Source organism: Pongo pygmaeus, chromosome 7 (assembly GCF_028885625.2).
Source record: "Pongo pygmaeus isolate AG05252 chromosome 7, NHGRI_mPonPyg2-v2.0_pri, whole genome shotgun sequence".
In the NCBI taxonomy this organism is placed as follows: domain Eukaryota; kingdom Metazoa; phylum Chordata; class Mammalia; order Primates; family Hominidae; genus Pongo; species Pongo pygmaeus.
In genome coordinates, this window is record NC_072380.2 from 37,990,256 (window position 1) to 38,013,742 (window position 23,487).

General features: G+C 44.6%; 2 protein-coding genes across 4 annotated transcripts; one reads left to right on the forward strand and one right to left on the reverse strand.

Annotated features, from left to right (window-relative positions):
- The first annotated feature begins 1,801 nt into the window (after positions 1–1,801).
- Positions 1,802–22,502, forward strand: ERLIN2 (ER lipid raft associated 2). Of its 3 annotated transcripts, none has more exons than XM_054498837.2 (12): positions 1,802–1,909; positions 3,130–3,251; positions 5,587–5,668; positions 6,960–7,006; positions 9,541–9,602; positions 9,757–9,882; positions 14,726–14,799; positions 14,961–15,019; positions 15,562–15,653; positions 16,806–16,895; positions 18,573–18,652; positions 19,044–22,502. In XM_054498837.2, the coding sequence occupies exons 1-12, from the start codon at positions 1,802–1,804 to the stop codon at positions 19,242–19,244; spliced, it is 1,143 nt and encodes a 380-aa protein (XP_054354812.2). In that variant the 3' UTR covers positions 19,245–22,502. The 3 variants fall into 3 exon arrangements, with proteins under 3 accessions (XP_054354812.2, XP_054354813.1, XP_054354811.1); XM_054498838.2 differs by lacking the exon at positions 1,802–1,909 and adding an exon at positions 1,931–2,234; XM_054498836.2 differs by lacking the exon at positions 1,802–1,909 and adding an exon at positions 2,243–2,486.
- LOC129042621 (STING ER exit protein-like) lies at positions 11,742–13,228 on the reverse strand. The gene has a single exon (XM_054498843.1). The coding sequence runs from the start codon at positions 13,187–13,189 to the stop codon at positions 12,521–12,523; it is 669 nt and encodes a 222-aa protein (XP_054354818.1). The 5' UTR covers positions 13,190–13,228; the 3' UTR covers positions 11,742–12,520.
- Positions 22,503–23,487: the final 985 nt, after the last annotated feature.

The following is a 23,487-nucleotide window of genomic DNA, read 5'->3' on the forward strand; positions in this document are numbered from 1 at the left end:
TTTGTGTTTTTATTATTTTTAATTGACACATAATAATATACATATTTACGGGAAGGGGAGGGGAGACAGGGGTTACCAGAGGTTGGTTAAAGGAAATTCTTAAATTACAAGTAATTTAAATACTTGATGCAGCAGGCTAGCCCCCATTTCATGGGTTGATGAACCCTAATATTTCCATTTTTCTTACTCAATTATTAAATAAACAAATAAACTATTAAATAAGCATGCTCAGCTGAGGTTATATCACTGAACATGGAGAGAAAAAACTCAAGTTCTGATAGGATTGATCAAGAGATTGGCCAGCTGTGTCTGTTTGGGGTGGGGGATGCAGGGACAGAGTAGGGAGATGAAAGGCCTTCATTTATGGAGATGGGCACAGAGCTCCCAGACAGCACCATGTAACCCTCGTATGGGCTTCACCATCTGAAACATCCCAACACCCAGAGCAAACCCAGGAAAGGCAAACGGGCCAATCCCAAGCAGGCATGCCTGGAAAAAACCACACTTCCCTTTTCCTGAGTCTTAAATCTGTCTAACACCACCAGCTTGCCATCTTCCCCGTGTAAAAGTTTTTCTTTTACTGAAGGCTATAATTAAGTGGACTCTTTCTCTCCTGCAAACAAAATATTAATAACTTCAGTGGCTGAATTAGAAATGCCCCAATGTGATGCCGGTGAATAGGGCAGGTGGAGGACAACGTGAGGCCCTTAGACTAGGAGACACAAAGTCTGGATTCCGGGCCTGATCCCACGTTGCCTTCAGTTGTATTTACTGGGCACCTAAGCCCCGGGGATGCGGAAGGAAAGTCAGTCTCTGCTCTCCCGGGAACGTACAGTTTATCTAGAAAGACAAAGTGCACTAGCCCCGGTGCACTGTGGCAGGAGTTTAAAAAGCAGTGAACTCAAGATATTAAGGAAACACAAAGGAAACTTTCCTTGGCTTTTACCCTTGAACCTCGCTGAACTTCTTAGATTCCGTTCATTAAAATTAGAATAATAATTCCTTGTTAATATACTTTGTGGTGTTGCAGGATCGCAAGGGCCAAAGCTCCCAGAAAAATATAAAGAACTCAAGGTAAGGATTTTTGATTAGTGAGGTAATGATGCTAATCTCTACATTGAAAAGACTGTTTCATTTCAGCTGTGCTATAGGAAAGCAAACAGTTGCAACTCGCTAGTACCTTATCAAGGCGAAAAAAGAAAAAAAAAAGGCCGCGCATGGTGGCTCATGCCTGTAATCCCAGCAGTTTGGGAGGCCGAGGCAGGAGGATTGCTTGAAGCCAGAGTTTGAGACCAGACATACCGAGACCCTGTCTCTCCTAAAAATAAAATTGTCAAGTGTCGTGGCGTGCGCCTGTGGTCCCAGCTACTCAGGAGGGTGAGGTGGGAGGATCGCTTAAGCCCAGGAGTTCGAGGCTGTAGTGAGCTATGATCGTGCTACTGCACTCCAGCCTGGGCAAAAGAGCGAGACCTTGTCTCTAAAAAAACCAAAACGAACCAGGTTCGGCCTAATGCGGAGGGAAATCCGGAGCAATCCCCAAAGTCAACGCCTTGGAAAGGGACGCCCTAGGCCTCAGTACTCCGGGCCATGCGCGTCCTGCCGCTCGCTCTCGGAGAGCTCCCTCCTATACCGTCCTCATCCCCAGCCCCAGGCCGGATACCCAAGACCGAGGTCCAGGACCACACGGACCAAGTCGCGGGCGATCCCTGGCGGCCAGCTACGGCCATTGACCGCTGGGAGCGCGAGGGGGCGGGGCGCAGAGCGAGCGCGGGGCGGGGGTGTGGTCGTCTCGCGTGAATTGATGGCGTCATCGAAGCGCCGGCCCGGAAGGAAGTCGCGTGCTGAGGGGTGTGACGGTTTTCTTGCTCGTGGGCTCGGACGAGTACGGAGCGCCTGCAGGGACAGCCTGGTACGCGGCCCCCGCCCCTTCGTGCGCGCGCTGGGCCTAGCTGCCGCTCCGGGTCGGGGCTGACCCGTCACCTTTGGGAATCTCAGTCCCAGCAGCTTCTCTCCCTCAGCCGGCCCGCTCCTGGAGAGACAGAAACCCTTTTCTGTCGCGTCCTCTCCTTGCGAGCCGCAGGGGGACCGAGCGGAGGCTATTGGAGCCGCAGCCCCAGACCAGGGCGCTTGACCCTTTCGGAACGGGGCGGGGAAGGGGCGCGAGTGACCTCGGGGAGGGAAGGGCAGTGGCAGGAAAGGACGCAACTGCAGATCGGTAGCCGGAGGCCGCCACGGTAAAATAAGCGCCTCGCAGATGTCCGCGCCCCGGTTACGTTAGACCTGGGAGGCAGAATCCACGCCCTGCGCTCACGGGCCCACGCACGCACAGCTGAACTTTGCAGTCAGTCACCATACTTCCAGATCATTCAGCGTTCAGGATCCAACTCCGCGTCCTGGTGCCTGAACGCGGTTGGACCGAGGAGCCCAGAGGCTCGCAGTTTGGGACACTGCCTTTCTCTCTGACCACGGGCTTGGGGATCTGTCAGGTGCAAAGTGCCAAAGTATATGGGGGGGAGTGTGGCTTCAGGCTTGTTCAGAGCCCTGTCCTGTTTAGGGCCAAAGGAATAACTGGGAAGGTGGATGCGAGGCCAGCGAATCCTACCTTGAAACTGCTCGCCTGCTGGCTCTGCCACTCCAGCATCTGAAAGGAGTAAATAATGGTTTCCTTTGAAACTGCAGGCAATTAGGAGTGGGAGACTCTGACCAGAATTACATAGCCACAACTGCCTGTCATTTGGCATCCTCTGTAATTTGGGCCAAAGTACTGCAGCTGCCTCTCTTCCCTACTACTAGTATGAAAGGTTCAGTGACAGCACATTCGTGTTCACAGGAAGACAAGGCTGTGTTCTGAACCCTACCCAGCTGGCACGGGTTCTCCCTTGAGCAACGGCTGTATCCGGAGCCAGTGCTTCCTCAGTGCGGTGGGGGCTCTAATTTTACAGTTAAAGAAAGGGGAACGTTGACTGAGAACGAGGAGGAAGCGAGTTGTAGATCTAGCCTTGTGTTCACACGAAACCAGGCTGGATATGAGTCCCTCGCAGGGAGCTCAGCTTGGTGAGGTCCTCTCGCTGTTGTGGCCTTTTCTCCTGCACGTTGGACCACACACATTTTCCCGTGTCTTTTCCCTAGGATAAAGGCTCACTGATGGCTCAGTTGGGAGCAGTTGTGGCTGTGGCTTCCAGTTTCTTTTGTGCATCTCTCTTCTCAGCTGTGCACAAGATAGAAGAGGGACATATTGGGGTATATTACAGGTAAGGCAGAGACAGGGAGAAGCCGGCAACTTCCTGTTAAATAGCTCCCTTTCTTGGTCATTGCTTTCCTAGCAGATTCTGCTGAACATCTCTGTTTATATTTCCTTGAATAGGGGAGCCTTTTCAGATGGAGCTTTTTATGTCAGTAACCACGGGAAAGAGAATACACACACACACACACGTATATATGTAAATTTAGAACTTCGCTTAGTAGTCCAAGATGATGCCATGGGTGGTGATTAATAAATGTGTATATAGATTTAGAGACAAAATCTAAAGGAAACTGGTGCTCCTCATTGATCATCCCTAAAATACTCTTTTCTTCTACAACCCTCCGGCAGTCTTAGCTCTACATCCCTCTGGCAGTCTTAGCTCTACACTGCTAGGTTACCTTTACAAAAGCCAGCTAAGTCCCAGTTCTCGATGGCAACTTGAGAAGGTAGCCTACTCTGCTAATTTGGGATGCTCCTTTAAAATTAACATTTCAGCCAGTCTGGGTCACATAGTGAGACCCTATCTCTAAAAAAAAAAATAAAAAATAAAATTTTAATTGGCCGGCTGTGGTGTCACACACACGTAGTCCTAGCTACTCAGGAGGCTTAGGTGGGAGGATCACCTGAGCCCAGGAGGTTGAGACCAGCCTGAGCAACATAGTGAGAGCCCATCTCTACAAAAAGTAAAAAATTAGTCGAGCATGGCGGCACGTGCCTGTAATCCCAGTTATTTGGGAGGCTGAGGTGGGAGGATCATTTGAGCCCAGAAGTTTGAGGCTGCAGTGAGCTATGATGACACCACTGCACTCCAGCCTGGGTGACAGAGCAAGACCCTGTCTCTAAAAATAAAATAATATTAACATTTCAAGAAAAATGAAAGAGCCTGCAGGTTGACTTATGTCAATCAAAGCAAGCCTTAGGATAGTTGTTCCTACAATAAAGGAACCCATTATGTCACTGTTTATTTTATTTTATTTTTTTAATTCTTTGCATAATATAAAGCAAGGAAGCACTTATAAGTCTTGGGTTGCTTTCTTTTTAGTAACCTCCACGACCAAGTGTTTTGCTGTATGTCTTTATGAACTCTTCTTATATGTGCTGTTGTGATGCTTATTTCTGGATTGCTAACAGCAAGTTCTAAAACTCTGACTGGAATTCCTCTCTCCTTTAATTCTTTCTCCCCATCATCTGCTTACATGTTCCCCAAAAAGGCTTTTAACTTTATCGTTTACATATAACTTGATTAGAAAGGTAACTCTATTGCCAAAACATATATTTCAATTGTTTATAAAGTACTTCAAATTATTCTTTTGGTTGGTCATGTCATTGAACTCCAGCATTAGTGCAGGTAGTTGATAACCATATTACTGGACTTAACTGCCCTAATGGATTGCCACAAGCCCAACAGATATGACAAAGTAAAACAGACTTCTTCTTATCTTTTTTTTTTTTTTTTTTTTTTGAGACACAGTCTCGCTGTGTTGCCCAGGCTGGAGTGCAGAGGTGAGATCTCGGTTCACTGCAACCTCTGCCTCCCGGGTTCAAGCAATTCTCTGCCTCAGCCTCCCAAGTAGCTGGGATTACAGGTGCCTGCCACCACGCCTGGCTAATTTTTGTATTTTTAGTAGAGATGGGGTTTCACCATGTTGGCCAGGCTGGTCTTGAACTCCTGACCTCATAGTCCACCCACCTCAGCCTCCCAAAGATTACAGGCGTGAGCCACCGCGCCTGGCCAGACTTCCTCTTATCTAAGTATACCCATGGATTCTGCTGTCTTTTTTTTTTTTTTTTTTTTTTTTTTCAGACAGAGTCTCGCTTTGTTGCCCAAGCTGGAGTGCAGTGGCACAATTATGGTTCACTACAGCCTTAACCTGCCAGGCTCAAGCAATTCTTACATCTTAGCCTCCCAAGTAGCTGGAACTATAGGCATACAACCACCACACTCAGCTAATTTTTTTCCTTTTCTTTTTTTGTAGAGACAGGGTCTCGCTATTTGAAACAGGTTGGTCTCAAACTCCTGAGCTCATGCAATCCTCTCACCTCAGCCCCCCAAAGCGCTGGGACTGCACTAGTGGATTCTGCCGTCTTTATTCCATTTAGCCTGTGTGCCTATTTTTCTCCTTGCAAAAGCATGAACAACAGTTCTATGTTTTACCATCAGGCTTCCTAGAATATTAGGATCTAGCTGAGAGGAAGAAAGGGATCTGTGGCCATGGCTGCAGCACATGTCACTCTCTATTATATGTTTATAGGGCTGAAGGGAAAGTTGACCCTCATGATATTGATCTAACAGAGCCTTCTTGCCAAACTGAAGCTGCCTCTCTCTTCCCTCTCCTCTGCAGAGGCGGTGCCCTGCTGACTTCGACCAGCGGCCCTGGTTTCCATCTCATGCTCCCTTTCATCACATCATATAAGTCTGTGCAGGTATGCTTGGCCTCTGTGGTATGGTTGGATGACTGCAAACTTGGGCTGTTAACCAGTGCATGATTTGAAATTATTTAGCCATTGGATGAGTAAAATGCCATTCTAGAGAATGATATAAGGATAATATATATATTTTATATATATATATATATATAAAACGAGGCTGGGGATTATTCTTTCAAGATAGAGCCAGAGAAGAACCTGTTCTGAGTATATGGAAAGAAAAGTCAGAGTTTATGTGTGTATGTTTTAAATCACAAGCTACCATGTTAGATGGAAAGAAAACATAGTAATTTTGCTGATTCTTATTTGAATTCAGAAATATGAACATAATTTTTGCAGTGAGTGGAGAGGAGTTAAACTAAGTGAGGGGAGGTGACATCTAAAATAGGAGTGAGGTTAGTTGTGGCAGATCTAAAGCCTGGCTAAGTTAGACTCGCCATCTCTGAAGTATGTCCAGCTAAGAAGAATAACAAGATTTTACACTTTACACTGACCCAGGAGAATGTCTTGGGATACCTGCTAGGCATTTTCCCTGTAAGTTTCCTGTGCTGTTTACCAGGCTTTGTGGCTTTCAAACTGCATTCAGGTACATTGTCTCATTTGAGTCTTGTAGTAATCCTGAGAATGGGCTGAGCATGTGCTAGGGTCTGACATAGGTTAAATAAGTAATCTGCTGTTTCAAAACTAGTACAACAGCCCTCCCCCTTATCCACTATTTCACTTTCCACAGGCTCAGTTACCCACAATAAACCATGGTCTGAAAACAGGTGACTACAGTACAATAAGATATTTTGAGAGAGAGAGAGACCACCTTCAAATAACTTTTATGACAGTATATTGTTACAATTCTTCTATTTTATTATTGTTGATCACTTATTGTACCTAATTTATAAATTAAACTTTATCATAGGTATGTGTTATAGGGTTTGGTACTCTCCCCAGTTTCAAGCATCCACTGGGGGTCTTGGAACATAAAGCCGTGCCTACCATAAATAGAAGAGGTAGAAGCAAGCACAAGTCTTAAGATGCCCAATCCAGTGTCGTCTTCACTAAACCATTATTACTCAGCTTGTTCATGTGGTGGTTCACTTATAGTGAGGCTGGGGCAGGGGCCTTTGCTTGGCTTAGCAACCCTGTGAGGAAGGGGGATTAGGTGGGGTAATCATGTTTAATGAAGGCAATGCTCAACCCAAACAGTTATTCCAGGACAAAGACATTTAGGATTCTGAAAAGTAAGTTACTTTGTCACTGCCCATCTTCTAGCACTTTATGTTTCCTCTGTTTCCAGACCACACTCCAGACAGATGAGGTGAAGAATGTACCTTGTGGGACTAGGTAAGGTACCCAGAATAAAGCTTTTAAGCCCAAACAAGTCAGAGAAAAGGCTAGCTGGCTGGCTGGCTGCAGGAAGAGACAGTGAAAAGGGAGGCACCCTTTCTTGGTTAATTCCCTGTCTCGTAGCTCCCTATATTGATTTGACCAGGTGATGGAGTGCAGTAGAGGAAATCATAGAAGGTTCAGGAGGGGCTAGAATGCTGTATGTAATAAGGAGTTTGCACTTACTCTATTAGAAGTGAGGATCGGCCGGGCATGGTGGCTCACACCTGTAATCCCAGCACTTTGGGAGGCCGAGGCAGGTGGATCATGAGGTCAGGAGATCAAGACCATCCTGGCCAACATGGTGAAACCCCGTCTCTACTAAAATACAAAAATTTAGCTGGGTGTGGTGATGCACGCATGTAGTCCCAGCTACTCGGGAGGCTGAGGCAGGGGAATGACTGGGAGGCAGAGATTGCAGTGAGCCGAGATCACGCAATTGCACTCCAGCCTGGTGACAGAGTGAGACTCCGTCTTTAAAAAAAAAAAAAAAAAAAGAAGTGAGGATCACTATTCACAATAACAAAGACATGGAATCAACCCAAATGCCCGTCAACGATAGGATAAAGAAAATGTGATACATATACACTATGGAATACTATGCAGCCATAAAAAGGAACAAGATCATGTCCTTTGCAGGGACATGGATGGAGCTGGAAGCCATTATCCTCAGCAAACTAATTCAGGAACAGAAAACCAAACACCACATGTTCTCACTTATAAGTGGGAGCTGAATGATGAGAACACATGGACACATGGAGGGGAACAACACACACTGGGGCCTGTCAGTGGATAGGGGGTGGGGAGAGGGAGAGCATCAGGAAGAATAGCTAATAGATGCTGAGCTTAATACTTAGGTGATGGGATGATCTGAGCAGCAAACCACCATGGCACACGTTTACCTATGTAACAAACCTGCACATCCTGCACATGTACCTCTGAATTTAAACACTGGAAAATAAAATTTTAATGTTAAAAACAAAAAAAGAAGTGAGGATGCACAAAGGTTTTTAGCAGATAAATGACCTGATACAAGAAGATAACTTTCGCATAACTAAAGAGAATATCATAAAGGTAGGGGAGACCTTCAGGGCAAAGAGATCTGAAGAGAACACTGCTACAGCGGTCCCACTGGAAAGCAAAGAGAGTTTAAACTGGGATAGAGTAACAAAGAATACCACAAAGAAACACTCTGACAAATCCGGAATTGGAACATCCCACAAGATTGCAGGCCTGATCTCTTCACAAAGTGGTTGTATTTAGAGGGATGCTGGATTGGACGGAGACTTACAAGAAACAAACAGAAGCAAGGGTGAGCATTGATTAGAACCTGGTTCAAAATTAACAGCTATAACAGATACGACGGGAACTATGTGAGTCCACTCAGGCTGCCATGACAGAGGACTACACACCAAGGGACTAAAATAATAGATATTTTCTCACCATTCTGAAGGCCCAAAGTCCAAGATCAGGGTAACAGCAGGGGTAGTTTTGGTGAGACCTTTCTTTCTGGCTTGCAGGTGACCACCTTTTTGTCATGTCCTCACAAGGCCTTTCCTCTGTGTGTGCAAAAAGAGAGAAAAAGGTCTTTGGTGGATACCAGACCTTTTGGATCACAGCCCACCCTTATGACCTGTTTAACCTTAATTACCTTTTTAAAGGTCTAATCTCCAAATACAGTCGTCACATTGGGGGTTAGGGCTTCAACATATGAATCTGGGGGCAAGGCATACACAGGTCAGTCCATAACACAAACTGTTGGGGAAATCCGAATAAGGACTGGGTATTAGGTGATATTACAGAATTATTGCTAATTTTCTTAGTCTTAGGAATGATATCATGAGTGTGTAGGAGAATGATTATTCTTAGACAGTGCTCACCAAAGTAAAGGAGTAAAGTATCCTAACTGCAGCTTACTTTGAAATGTTCAGAAAAAAAAAAAGGTCAATAAATAAGGTAAAATGTTATCAGTGTTGAATTCAGGTGTCTGGATATGGATGTTAGTTGTACTATTCTTTCAGCTTCTCTATGTTTGAAATCTTTTTATAATAAATATTTGAGGGCAAAGGGAGTGTGACACTAAAGTAATAGCAAAGACAGTTTAAGAAACATTGATCATAACATTCCACAGTAACCTTCTAAGTTCTGAAAACTTCACCTTGACCCTCCTTAGTCTTCTCCGTGCAACTGATTACTTTAATCAAAAGGTATTGCTGATTCCAAAGATATGAGTTACTCTTTCGTACTGGTCCCCAAAAGTCTCACTCGTGTCTTTGTGTAGATGTTCCTAGGCAGTGTGATTTCTCGGGAGAGTATGTTGTTGCCATGAGCCCTGCAGAACCTCCCACTTGGAGATACAAGCTGCCTTCCAACTTCCCGTGAACTCTTCTACTCCTTTTCTGCCAAGCCCCACATCTTACGCCATCGCCCTGGGGGACTGCACCATATTCTAAGGCTTCCCAGTGACTTCTTGTCCATTCTCCCTCCAATAGTGGCGGTGTGATGATCTACTTTGACAGAATTGAAGTGGTGAACTTCCTGGTCCCGAACGCAGGTACGTCTTAACAGTTTATTCCCACTACCAGCTCACTTTCCCCAGCATGCCACTCCCGTGTCTGTCGTAGCACCCTGGAAAAGGAGAGCTGCCGTGTCTGAGGGCATTTTGAGTCTTGCCTTTTCTTATGCCAAGCCCTCTCCTTCCCTCTCAGTGTATGATATAGTGAAGAACTATACTGCCGACTATGACAAGGCCCTCATCTTCAACAAGATCCACCACGAACTGAACCAGTTCTGCAGTGTGCACACGCTTCAAGAGGTCTACATTGAGCTGTTTGGTAAGAAAGTCTCTCCTGAGCATGCCGTGCTTAAGCAGGGTTCCTGGAACCCCGCGTCTCTCCACTGCCTAATGCCTGGCTGCCTGCGGGGTGTGATGGTCACTTATGGACAGGAAATGTTAAAGAATCTTGTGCTCAGGAGCTGGTCACAAAGGAGTTCCTGGAGAATGCTGATGGCAATGCAACAAGATCCTTAAGGGCTGGAGCTTTGGGCACAGGGATCATAGTGGAGTAGAGTATTCACTTCTGGCCTCAATCAAAGGCTGGAGTGGAAATGTGTTCCCACTGTCCCTAAACTATCATTCTGTAATGAAGACAAGGTCCATTCTAGAAGAACCTCAGAGATTGTCCAGACCAGCATCCTCATTTTAAGATGAGAGTACTGTGACCCAAAGCGAGAAAGTCGCAGAGCCAGGTGCCAATTAGTAGTGGGGCTGAAACAGGAGCCTTCCTCTCCTGGCTCTTACTTCAGCATTCTTCTCACCATGCCACACTGAACGGAGGGCCCCCAGGAATGGGTGACGAAAAAGACATGATTCATAGTTAATTCTAGAAGGGAGATGAGAACCATAGCTCCTTCCAGTTCTCAGAACCTTTGTGATTATTATTTTTTTACTCTGTACCTGTAGCAACGAATAGAAAAACACTTTAAACAAAAAGATTGCACATGCCTGAGTAGATATGTTTTGTCCTTTTTACCTTTTTCAAAGTAAAGGCAACCTGACTTAGCAGCAAAGGAAGGACACAGTTGGGTAACTGTTATAACTTGTTTGCAGTCAAGTATTCTGTTTAAACTCACTGCCAGAAATTCTCTAATAGCCAATGCCAAAAGTAAATGAATTTTTAACCAATAGTATAACTGTTCTTGACACTAGGACTGGAAAATGATTTTTCCCAGGAATCTTCATAAAAGGGACCCTGAGCAAGAACATTTTTCATAGCAGACAGGAGGACTCATCCACATCACCAGCAATCATAATTAAGCAAACCGCCTTTTGCACCATTTAAGATTTAGGAAATCATCCAAATTACTTTTAATGTTTCTGCAGTAGAAAATGAATCTAAATTCATTTTATAGGGTTTGTAGTCTTTTATCGGTTTTGGATTCACTGTGCTTTTAAGAAAAAGTTGGTAAATTTGCCATTGATTTTTCTTTTTAACCTCAAACTAATAGAATTGTATAAAATATTAATTTTCCCTAGCCATTGTCTTAGGACTTGTGACATTACATGAACATTTCAAAGCACTGAAAAAAGACAAAGGATCCCTAATGTCCCTGAAGAGGAAATTAAAATACAAAGTTGTTTTTCATTAGAAAACTTCTTACTTTCTTACAGCTAAACTTGGTAGCTTAGTGAAGTACAGCTGCTTGTATGGAGGAGCTGGGGAAATATATTTGCTTTGAAACTTTTTTATTTTTACATCTCAGTCTTGCTAGCAAGCACTACTTAGCTTAGAATCTGTCATATCCATAAAGGAGGAGCTCATGTCTCTAGTCCTGGTCCTTCAACTCAGAAGGTTCTTCTATATTTTCCTTCTCTCAGGACTCTCATAGCCCAGACTTTAAACATGAAGCTGCATAATTTTCATCACTTCTTACACTGCCGCATCCTCTTTGCCCATGTTATTAAAGTATTATCTAATACTTTGAAGTTTACCTGAAGAACTCTTTGTGTGTACTTAGTAATACAACTTTTTTTCCTGTCCCAACACCTTTTAATGCAGTTAAATGGATAAAAACATGGATACAAACACATGGATATAGGTATCACTGAAGCAGTGTGACATAAAATAATACCTATGTATACAACGCTCCTCTGCAAATAGCAAATGTAAAGTAAAAGATACACAACAGATCATTTTGTTTATCTGACTATCATTTATTAATCTATAATGTCTCCCTCCCATGTATCCATGCAAGAAAGCAATACTAGCTGCCCGACTAGAGGGCAGCTCCCTTGGGTTACTTATTCAGACCCCGTTTTCATTCAGATCTGAGCTGTCCTACCCCCTCACTGCAATTTGGCTTTTCCTTCTTTGAGTATAAAGTCTGACATGGGATGGCTCACCTATAGCTTCAGCGTGTTAAGTAAAGAAAGCTTTATGCAGATTCTGGCTTTTAATGGGTCTCCTCTGACAGTAGAAAGATTCAAACCACAACCAATTCCAAGAACCCTTCTAAGAACAGAGACAGAGTCACTTCAAAGGACCTGACTTGCTATACCTAAATATAATTCACGCTGCTTTTCTCTATGACACACCATAATATTTTGTCCAAAAATCTTGAAACATGTTATTAACTTTGAAGAAAGAATAAAACCAGCCACTTTAGAGACCGGAGACACTCAAGCACTGATCTATTCATAAAGTTTCTACACAGCTGAAGAAGTTTGCATCAAATGGACAAAAAATAGTAAAGAAAACCTAAATACAGAAAAAATTAGAGAAAAATTCATCTCCTAGAAAGCAGGTCAAATGGACTCAGTTAAAGACCTCACTGCATGTAGGAGAATCAGTGGGAAACAACATAAAGCCTTCTGCTGGGACATAAATAGGAACCAGTCTATGTAATCAGGAAATTACTTTGTCTCCTGATCTAAATGCTTGCCTCCAGTCTAGGGCTCAGAAAAAAGCCTGGTTATTTGAACTGGTTGTCAATCAAGGTCCCCTTCATTTTCACTTTCTTGGCTTCCCATTCAGCCAGCTCTTGCAGTGGCCTCTTGCTCATGCCTTTGCGCTCCAGCTGTTTTTCAATCACTTTGGCATTCTGTGCATACGAGTCAGCAACTTCCCTAGCCTCAATCTCCTCTTCCTCTTCATCAATGGTAGACACAGTGACAGAACTGAACTTGCCCATGTCTTTGGTCCGTTTGGTCATCATCACCTTCTTAGGAGGCTCTTGTTTCTGAGTATATATGTTCGTTTTCCCAAAGCCCTGGCCAAACTTGACTACTGCTCCATCCACAATGAAGGTAACGGGAGCATTCTTCGGCTGGGATTGGTAAAAGAGCAGCAGTCCACATTTTGCACATTTCTTTCTGTACTGTAGTTCAATGCCTTCAGGTCTCCGCAGATACATAGTCTCTTCGTCTTCTGTGTTACAAAACTTATGGGCATGTTTGGCAGCATCAATCACACGGGACCGGTCCCGGGGCCTCATGGGCAATTTCTCTAACTGACAGTCCAGCACTAGGACCACGTGGCCGCACAAACAGTAGTACACATGGAGGGGCTTCTCACCGTCGTCATATTCCTCCCGGTCCCGAGTGTCAGAGCAGACTACTGACCGAGACACTACTTTCGGCATGGTTTCCAGGAGCAACCTGAAAACTACGCCAAGAAGAGGGTCGCGCCGAAATGACGTCACGAGCGCGCCTTGCGCCTTTTCCCTGCGACTACCTTAGTAATACAATTTAAATGGCATTTATCAACATTTCCATAATATATAAATATCAATATTACCAAAACAACTTGAAAAGTATTTCACATTTTTCCGGTAAGCTACTAGCTCAGGGCCACAGGTTGCCACCTTGACTGAGATATAATTTGGTCTGATGAATGACGTTATTAACTTATGGAGGACACGGGCCATTTAAAGTTTGGTTGGTATTCTACTTAAAATTACTTAAAATATGAAATGTAATATTTAGTTCTAGCTGTTAAATTGGTTGACCTTTAGCAGGTGTGAGGTGCCAACTTGATGGCATTTCTCCTTCGGTGCTCAGAGGCTTGTGAGAGCACATCCTATATGTAGAAACGTTACCGTCCCTTGTTTACTGATAGTACTGTCTTAAAATCCTAACAATCAAGGCCCACCAGTTGAACAAGCTTGTTATTTTTGCTACTAGCCAGCTTCCATGGGCCTCCGTTTTGGCATCAGTAAAAGGACGGAGACTTTCTTTTCCTCAGAGGCTCTTATTTGAGCACAGGTGACCACGAAAGGACCACTTAAAGCAGATGGCAGCTGACAGCAAAGGAGAGATGCAGTGTACAAGTCCCAGCCTGATTTCACTCTGTCTTTTTCTCTAAGCCCCTCCGGGATCTTATCGAGGATCTCATGGGCAGAAGGCAAGGAAGAGGATTCTAAAACCTGAGAAGCCCAGGCCAGAGAAGGCAGCTTTGGTGCTGCTGTTCTGAGATTGCAGCTGGAAAGGAAGGCCGGGGGAGAGTCAGTTACAGCTGTTCCTACATTTGTCTGTGAAACAACTCATGTGAATTCCAGACAAAGAAATCAGGACCAAAGCAAACAGCACATCAAAAGCCTGGGGCTCGCTTCCAGAACTGTAAATTTTAATTTTCCTTTGTGTTGTTTGATGGAGTTCCTAATAGAAACAGTCTTCCTTGGGGCTCTCCTTGACGTCAAAGTCTGTTTTTCTTTTAGAAACTTCTAAAATTACTAGATTTAATGTGCTCGGCTCTTTCCACAAAACCTAAATAGCCATTCCACCTTCCTTCTTCGTGGAAACTGTGAACCTTCCTTCTCTTTTGCTGCTATTGTCTAGGGAAAGGCTGCTGCCTCACGCAAGAAATGTGCTAGAATTGTTTGTTCTTCCTTTTTTTCTTTTTAAGCTCTCACCCCCTGTAGGGCATGGTTAGTATTTTCAGAACAAAGGTTGAGTTTTATCTTGAGGCACAGATTGCGTTCACCATGTAGAGGGCTGCCTGCGCAGGCTGCTTCAGAAGTTGGGCAGGGGATCTTTAGATTTGTGGGCTTTGATAAGCACACTCCCTTGGGAAGGTACATTCTTGAGCTGGTGATTGAGCTTGCACTTTACCCTCATCCTGCCCTCCCTCATCTAGAAAGTGTAACAACTCCTTTTTCTCCATCTTTTCTTTATTCCAGATCAGATTGATGAAAATCTCAAACTGGCTTTGCAACAGGACCTGACCTCCATGGCCCCTGGGCTGGTCATTCAAGTAAGCATTGCTGCATGGGAGCAGCCCCTCTCTCTCTGACACTGCTTCCCTTCTCCCAAGGGATGTCCTTTTTGTGCAGGAAGATCAAGGCCCAGTGGGAGCTGCGTGTGTCCCTCACTACCCTCACTTTCCCATCAGCTGCTGTTTTAATCTCTCTCCAGGCTGTGCGGGTAACAAAGCCCAACATACCAGAGGCAATCCGCAGAAACTACGAGTTGATGTGAGTATACCCTCCGCCTGGGCTGTGACCACCACTGCCTCCCACCTCCCACCTCGTCCCATCCCAGAGGTAACCGAAGCTGCCAAGCTTCTCGGTTATCCCCTTGCTGGAGGATTTGCCACAGCCCACTGCACTGTAAGATTGAGCAGGCATGTCAGGGCCACCACTGGGGCTCCCTGCCTGTGATTGAGAACCCCAGGATAATCCCTGTAGAGCAGCGATGTTTTGAAAAGGGCCAGGGGGCCTTGTTTGTGTTCAGTGACTCATGCCCAAGGTGGAGACAGGAGCAAGAGACCAGTAAGTGGACAGGCAGGTGTATTTTACTAAATTATGTTTTATTTCCCACAAATAAGTTATTTGGGAGGAGAAGAGCTATGTTACTGTCGACAACAGATCAGCTTTTACCTGGGCCCTGGAACAGCCTTCCAGGAGGAGTAGGAAATGGGAGTTTGCCTCTCTTCAGCAGAAGAATTCAACTTTCCTGGGGATAGTGAAGCTCCTGAGTTTTCCATAGCTGCCTCATGGCTTTTTCTTCTCTTCAGGGAAAGCGAGAAGACAAAGCTTCTCATTGCAGCCCAGAAACAGAAGGTGGTGGAAAAGGAAGCAGAGACAGAGCGGAAGAAGGCGCTCATTGGTCTGAATGTGGTTCTGTGATCCCCCTTTCCAGGCAGAAGGGCTGGGGGTGGTGGGAAAATGCAAGGAGGCTGAGGCCTGGTGAGACCCCATGGTCCTCCAAACCACTTCCACAGCACAGGAGTGGCAGGTGGACTCCCAGAAGCAAAGTTGAAATTGTCAGATCATGGCCAAGAGTAATGAGTTTTTTGAGTTTCCACTTAACTCTTAAATGAAAGAAGCCCCACCTGTTAATTCTTTCTTTTTTTTTTTTTTTTTTTTTTTTCTTTTGAGATGGAGTTTTGCTCTGTCGCCCAGGCTAGAATGCAGTGGCACAATCTCAGCTTACTGCAGCCTCCGCCTCTCAGGTTCAAGTGATTCTCCTGTCTCAGCCTCCTGAGTAGCTGGGATTACAGCGGGTGCCGGCACGCCTGGCTAATTTCTGTATTTTTAGTAGGGATGGGGTGTCACCATGTTGGCCAAGCTGGCCTCGAACACCTGACCTCATGATCTGCCCACCTCGGCCTCCCAAAGTGCTGGGATTACAGACGTGAGCCACCGTGCCCAGCCTGTTAATTCTTAATAATAATGGCTAACACTTAATTAAGCACTTACTGTGAGCCATATACTTTTCTAACCACTTAATATGTGGGTTAAGTCAACCCTCACAACCACTGTGTGAGGTAGGTACTGTATTATCCTTAACCTCATTTTATCGAACCAAAGCACGGGTAAAATACCATGCCCAAGGGCATATGGCAAGTAAGGGGTGGAACTGGGGTTCAAACCAAGGACACTGGCTCTAGAAGCTGTGTTCTAAGTCACTGCACCATATTATCAACAACCAACCTGACCCCTGTCTATAGTGAAGGGCCAGGTAGAACCCTACTAGAGTACTTCATTCCTACAGAATATTCCTTTGGGAGAAGTTCCCTTGTGAAGTTAGAGCTCATGCTTCCTATGTTGGGCCCAGGTCTCCTCGGTTACTGTCTCACACTGATGGAAGGGGACTGTGCTCACTGGCATATCCCACTCTGCCCTTGTGTGCCCTCACAGCTGCCCTCTGGGGGCTCTCCAGCCAAGCTGGCCCACCAGGACACTCAGCTCGGGTGAAAGGTGAAATTAATCAAACTCTGAAATGCCAGAACCGTAATCCTCACTATCATTTATTCAGAGGCAGAAAAAGTGGCCCAGGTGGCTGAGATTACCTACGGGCAGAAGGTGATGGAGAAGGAGACTGAGAAGAAGATTTCAGAAATTGAAGGTAAGCAGAAGTGGCAGTCATGCCTGAGTCCTCCTCAGACCCCGCCCTGTGGCCAGTGCGTGGGGGAGCCATTGCCTTTGCCCTTTAACTGTGCTCAAGGATGTCATGATCTCTGTGCAACAGCAGCTTTTCTCCATGTGGAGACTTGAGTTTTGAGGCTATTGTGGCCAGGCTAGCATCTGTTTTCTACTTCAGAGAGCATTTGTTCATTCAGCAAATGTGGCTGGAGTGCCAGTATGTGCCCAGGATTTTGTTAGGCATGAGAAAAAGGAAGTCCTGTAGACCCTGCTGTCTTGGAGTTCCCAGGCTAGCAGGGCCTTGGAGCAGTGGGAGTGTACTCTTAGCAGTTGGCTCTCCCCCTTGCCTTAGCTACTTCTGCTCCAAAGTTGGTCAGCGCCACGGTTTTGGGCTCAAAGTCTGTTCTCCAGGTCTATGCAGATATTTAGCCAGGTTTGAAGAAGACAGATTTTCAGCACCTGTCAGACAGGAGCTGGAGAGAGAGGTTTTCTTTGCTGGCTTTTCTGAATATCATTCACCTTCTGTTCCCGCTCCTAAGCGGGCACCTCCTTCCCACTGCCCACCTCTTACTTCTTGGGGTGGCTTGTTTCAAGCAAATTCCAAGGCACAACTGGGACCTCAAGGCCCAGCTTCAGGCTACAAAGTGTTATGTCTAATTATACTCATTATTGGGCCTGTCAGGCTTTGCAGGGGCCCATAGAGGAGCCAGTTAGGATTTCACAGATCAGTGGCTCCTCATTAGGGAGCTCTTAGCAAAGCAACACGTTTTTATTTCTCACAAATACATGTCATCAAGTGCTCAGGCCAGCTGAGGGGGCCCCACAGCAGCCAGAACCCTGGCTGGCCTGCAGGTTCCTTCCACGTGGGGTCACACTGAGGACACTCAGTGAAAACCCACCCACAGACTGACCTTTCTCCCAGGCATGTTGCTACATATATTACTCACATGAGGCTGGCCCATTCCCAAGACAAGGAGGTAAATATCAAAAATTTTCTATCAGCTTGACAGAAAGCTAGTCTCAGAGCTGATTAGGGAAGAATATGGCTTGCATAGAGGAATTAAATAGGTCTTAATCCAAACACATGTTGGTCTGGACCATGGTGTGTAATTCTCTCTCAGAATCGCGCCAGCTTAATCACTGTTAATTACGACCTTTTTGAAATGATTGAGGAAATAAAAGGGAATTGAAGTTGGAGAGGGACTGAACTATGTTATGTTCATGGCATTCAGTTTTAGGGTGGATCGACCTCTGGCCGTACTTAGAGCCACCTTTGAGCTTTCCTGCTTTTGCTGTGTAGCACAAGAGGGAGGAGTGGAGAGCTCTGGCCTAGAGCTTGAGGCAGGGTCCCACTGCTGTGCTTCACAGACGTGGATCTCCAAAAGAAGTAAGACAGGAAGCGCTTCTGGCTAACACTGCTTTCTTCCATAGTGCTGTCAACATGTATGTTTGGGCCATAGCCACAGACTTGCTGTCCTTGTCATAGGGAGATGCTTTCAAAACACTTTTTCATCTTAGTTGATCCTTACAACAACTTGTACAATAGGGGAAAATGCATGTAAAACACAGAGGAAACAGAGTCTTCCCATAGCCTCTGCACTTCCTGCAAAGAACTCAGTTTTAGCACTTCACTAAGTTCACTGCACTCCTTCCCCCTCAGATGCTGCATTTCTGGCCCGGGAGAAGGCAAAAGCAGATGCTGAGTGCTACACTGCTATGAAAATAGCTGAAGCCAATAAGGTAAAGACCCCGCACAGCCTGATAAAAAGGAGTCTTTGGGTCTGGGTCTGTATTGCAGGAGAGTTACCAGTGTTGAGTGCCTGCCACCACCCAAAGCCCTTCATGGGCAGAACTGAGGATGCCTGTGCTGTGTGGTGCGGGTACTTTCCTTCTCCTTGGACATGCCTTGATAGAAGTTTAGTTTAATTTTGTGTTAAACATGGAAACTTTTAACTTTTGCACCTCTGCTCCAAGATCTGAGATGACTGTCTATTACAGAAATGTAACAATGAGACCACAAAATTAGGTAGGGGCATAAATATAGGAAAATTGAAGGGGCACCACCCCCCGTCTTCTCTAATATGGTTTAACCTAAGTCTTCCATACGTTTTTGTTTTTTTTTTTTTAACAGCTGAAGCTAACCCCTGAATATCTGCAGCTGATGAAGTACAAGGCCATTGCTTCCAACAGCAAGATTTACTTTGGCAAAGACATTCCTAACATGTTCATGGACTCTGCGGGCAGTGTGAGCAAGCAGTTTGAGGGGCTAGCTGACAAGCTAAGCTTTGGCTTAGAAGATGAGCCCTTGGAGACGGCCACTAAGGAGAATTGAAAAAAACTTGATACGACTGCAAATGATACTTAAGCAGATCTTTATTTTTTAAGATGAATCAGAATGTTCCTCCCTCCCCCACTACCTTCTCTGACTGTCTTCCAGTTACTGTGGTGAAAAAGAAGAAATGAACTTAAATCCACTCCCTTTCCAGGGAAGGGAGGGTGGGGACTGATGATGGGGGGTTTTATTTCAGGTAAGCAGTTTATATGACTTCCAATAAGATTTGTAAACCATGGGCTTGACCTTTGACCTCTAGACACTAATTTTATCCTTTGAGGCTGGCTTAATTAGGGATGCTATCATTAAGGAGAGGGAGAAATGTAGAGTGTTACCTCCAACTCATTTGATTTCCCTTACTTGGGAAAATGCAGTCCAGTGTTCTCACCTCTGCCTCCGAGGTGGGAGATGTCTGTGGGTGAGGCTCAGCAACTGAGCAAATATGTGCCTGTGAGTTTGCCAGTAGAGCTGTGAAGAAACAGCTGCAGAGAACGTTTGACCTTCCTGGCATTCGTGTCTGCATATGTGTGAGTTATTTTAGAGGTGTGCTTTCTTGAGCCCTCATAAGGAAGTACTGGTGCTAGGTTTTGCAAGATTTTGTATACACTTTGCTCCTTGCCCTAGGGCTCAGAGTGGTGGTTTCTGACTACATTTCTAGAGTCAGAGCTTGATCACCACCACTCAATTATTTCGGCATCTTTTCACCTATCCTGTGATTTGTTTTTCTTTTTCTTCTCAAAAATTCTGTTCATTGGTTCCACTCAGCATCAAGAAGACAGGGACAAACAACTGAAGTGTCTTAACAGCTGCTGGAGTGGGATCCTTGTTATTTCTTAGCCACTGCAGGGCCTGCCTGACAGGTTATGTGTGCACCTCGAGATGAAGTGTCTTTCTATTATTGTAGAGATTCTGCAGTGAAGAGGTCTGACACCACGTGTGGAGGAAGAGGAACGATCAGTCAAGAGATGTCCTGGTCTTAATGCCTGTGGCTTGTGCTGGGAGTGGGTCTGACTTAGTGATAAAAGGAGTCTATTCACTAAGTAGCCTGTGTTTTTAAATCCAGGGCTGCAGGCAGCAACACAAGTCAGGCTGAACATTCAGTCTCCAGAGACAGCTGTGTGGAGCAAGTCAGAGTTCATGCCCAAGTCCCCGGGTTGGAATGGCTGTGCCAAAATCCATTCAAAGGGTTTTCTTTTTCATTACTAGGTCAGAACATTTTGAGTCACCTTGGGAGATTCAGGATGGGGAGAAATTTGAACAAAAGGTTTTTCTTATATCCTGAGATTGAGGGGTAGGGGGTGTCCAACCTGTATAGCCCAGGAGTTGTGTCTAGAATTAAGTGGAGGGCAGCTATCTGGAGTTAACTTGCAAGCATATTGGTGCCCTCCATGACCACCTCTGGCTTAGGACTTGGCCCTGTTATGAGCTGACCTCCCCCGCCAACTCCTGTACCCCTCTTCCCTAGGTGAATCTGTGAATGGTCCTTTCTGGCAGCAATCCCTGCCTTCTTTTTGGGCCCATGCCCAGACTTCTGGTTTAAGGAATGGTCCCAGAGCTTGGGCCAGCTTGCTCAGGAGTTTTGGGAGCATTGAGCCTGCCTAGAAAGATACAGTGTTAGCTCCCCTTACTTCAAAGTTGCCCTTCTCTGTTCTGACTCCTGGGACTTGCGGTCCTGGGCACACTTTCCGCAGGCAACAAAATGTGCCTGGGAGTGATGGATTTTAATGTGCTCCAGAGTCCTTTCAGAAGGTGGTCATTTCCCTTGGCCGGGCGTGGTGGCTCACACCTGTAATCCCAGCACTTTGGGAGGCCAAGGCAGGCGGATCACCTGAGGTTAGGAGTTTGCAACCACCCTGGCCAACATGCGAAACCCCATCTCTACGAAAAATAGAAATATTAGCCAGGCATGGCGTCAGGCACCTGTAATCCCAGCTACTTGGGAGGCTGAGGCAGGAGAATTGCTTGAACTCGGGAGGCAGAGGTTGCAGTGAGCCAAGATCATGCCACTGCACTCTAGCTTGGGCGACAGAGCAAGCCTCCGTCTCAAGAAAAGAAGGTGGTCATTTCCCAAGACTAGCATAGGGAGTATCCACTTAAAATACATTCATCTTCCTCCCATTTCCATGCTATTAATCACTTGTTAGAGCAACACGACATGCCCAGCATCCCACTTCCCAAAAATGTCTACTCCTTCTACTCTGAGCTCTTGTTGCCTAGACCTCAGAAAACACCAATTCACCACAGTAGAACCGGGAGCAGGGATAGCTCAGCTTCTCTGAATAGCACACTTTGCTCAGGTCTTAACTTGAGGGCCTCTCCGGTACTAACATCCTGCGATAGCTTGTCCCATGAGCACAGAAGAGCCTCAGTAGAGTCAAGTCCTGCTGCAGCTGCCCCACCCCAAGTTTCTATCATTTCCTCTTTAAACAAAAAATATGTTATCCTACACATTAGTGTCAATCCAATGGTTGTCTCTTATCTGTCTAAATAGCAAAATCATGAAAATCAGCTGTTTTATTTGCATAGGACAACTAACCCATCTGTCTGTGTAACTTTGTTTTTATTTTAACTCTTACTAGAAAATCTAATCTTAAAACATTTGAATTCTAAACATGTAAAATGTGACAGCCTGCAATTTTGTAGACAGTGAAGTAATGGCTGCTATTTATAAATGGAACGTCTATCAAAATAAGTAACTGTTTATAAAATTCAGTTTTGTAGGATTTTCCAAGGAAAAATCACCTTGGTTGAATGTTTCTCACTCATTAAACTTTGCAGAAGTGATTCATATTCAGTACTGTTTTTAATCACTTTTTAAAATATAAGGACCGAATGTTTGCAAGGAAACCAAAGTTTATTAATAATGTTTATATAACTAAAATAAAATAGATGTGGAGGGATCTGTGATCGTATAAAAAGGGAGGGTTACTGAAATAATTTTAGCAATATATTGATTGAGGAAAAGGAGCTGTTTTATAAATGATCATTCACTGTTCCTATGGTTCTATGTATCTTTCAAACCGATACTTTTACTATTTAAAGAGAGTAAATAGTGAAAGTAAGATGGTCATACTTACTGACTTTATCTATTTAAGTTTGATGGAGATAAACTATATCTTGGCTAGTGGCTACTGTGTCTGTGAATGTAACCAGTACTTCTTTAAGCTCTATTCAGTAGGGTTCTAGCCACTGCTTTTTTGTTGTTTCTAGCCACTGTTTTTTTTTTTCTTGTTTCCTTATAAAAGAGGTAATAACCAATCATTTTGTGTTTGTATTTCCATTCCTTTTTATTTCTGCCTTTGTGTAGACTGATAATTAAGTAGTCAAACTACTTCTACTTTCAAAGAGCCCCAAGGGCTTAATGACCCCATTTGTAACTGAGAAATGATTCTTGTTTTAGTAATCATTCTATAAATGATACTGCTGGATTGATTGCCGTGGGTTGATAGCTGGAGGAATTGTTTTGGACAATACTAACAGTCCCATGTGAATTTATGTCTTAGTTTTATTTGCAGTCTTGCTAAGTAAAATGAGTCTTTGTATCTACTTTTTTATTAAAGTGAAATTTAGCAATAGTTAGCATTAGGTGACATAAAGAAATAAAACATCCCCGACTAGTGAGTTAAGTACAAGATCTCTCTAAAAATAAACTAAGATGAAAATCTATCCCCATTATCGATACAGAATTTGTGAACGTGGCATAATTCTTGGTAGGTGCTATAGAGATTTATCATTTTAAACAATTCACACACCACTGCAATTCTGCTCCAAAGGACAAAGATATTTTCAAGTGAACCAAAATTCATTTTGATATCAGTTCAGTGGACGAACTCCCAGTCTTTACTCTGGAAAGCTGCCCAGCTTAGGGCTGCCAGATAAACCATAAGATACCTAGTTAAATATGAATTTCAACAATGTACAATTTTTAGTACTACATGTCCTAAACACTGCATGAGACATACTCATACCAAAGTATTTGTTGCTTATGTGTAATTCATATTTAACTGGGTATCCTGTGTTTTTACTTGTTAAGTCTGGCAACCCTAGCCCAGGCTTTCTCAGGTTTTTTTTAACAGGGATCCCAAGCTTTTTCTGTTGGTTTGAGAGCCTGCTACACAAATAATATGATCTTAACAATTGAATAGTTACGTTAAGAGTGTAGTTACTGGAATTAGACTGCCAAAGTTCAAATCACTGCTCTACTACTTCTTAGGTGTGTGGTCTTGAATAAGTTTTTTGACCT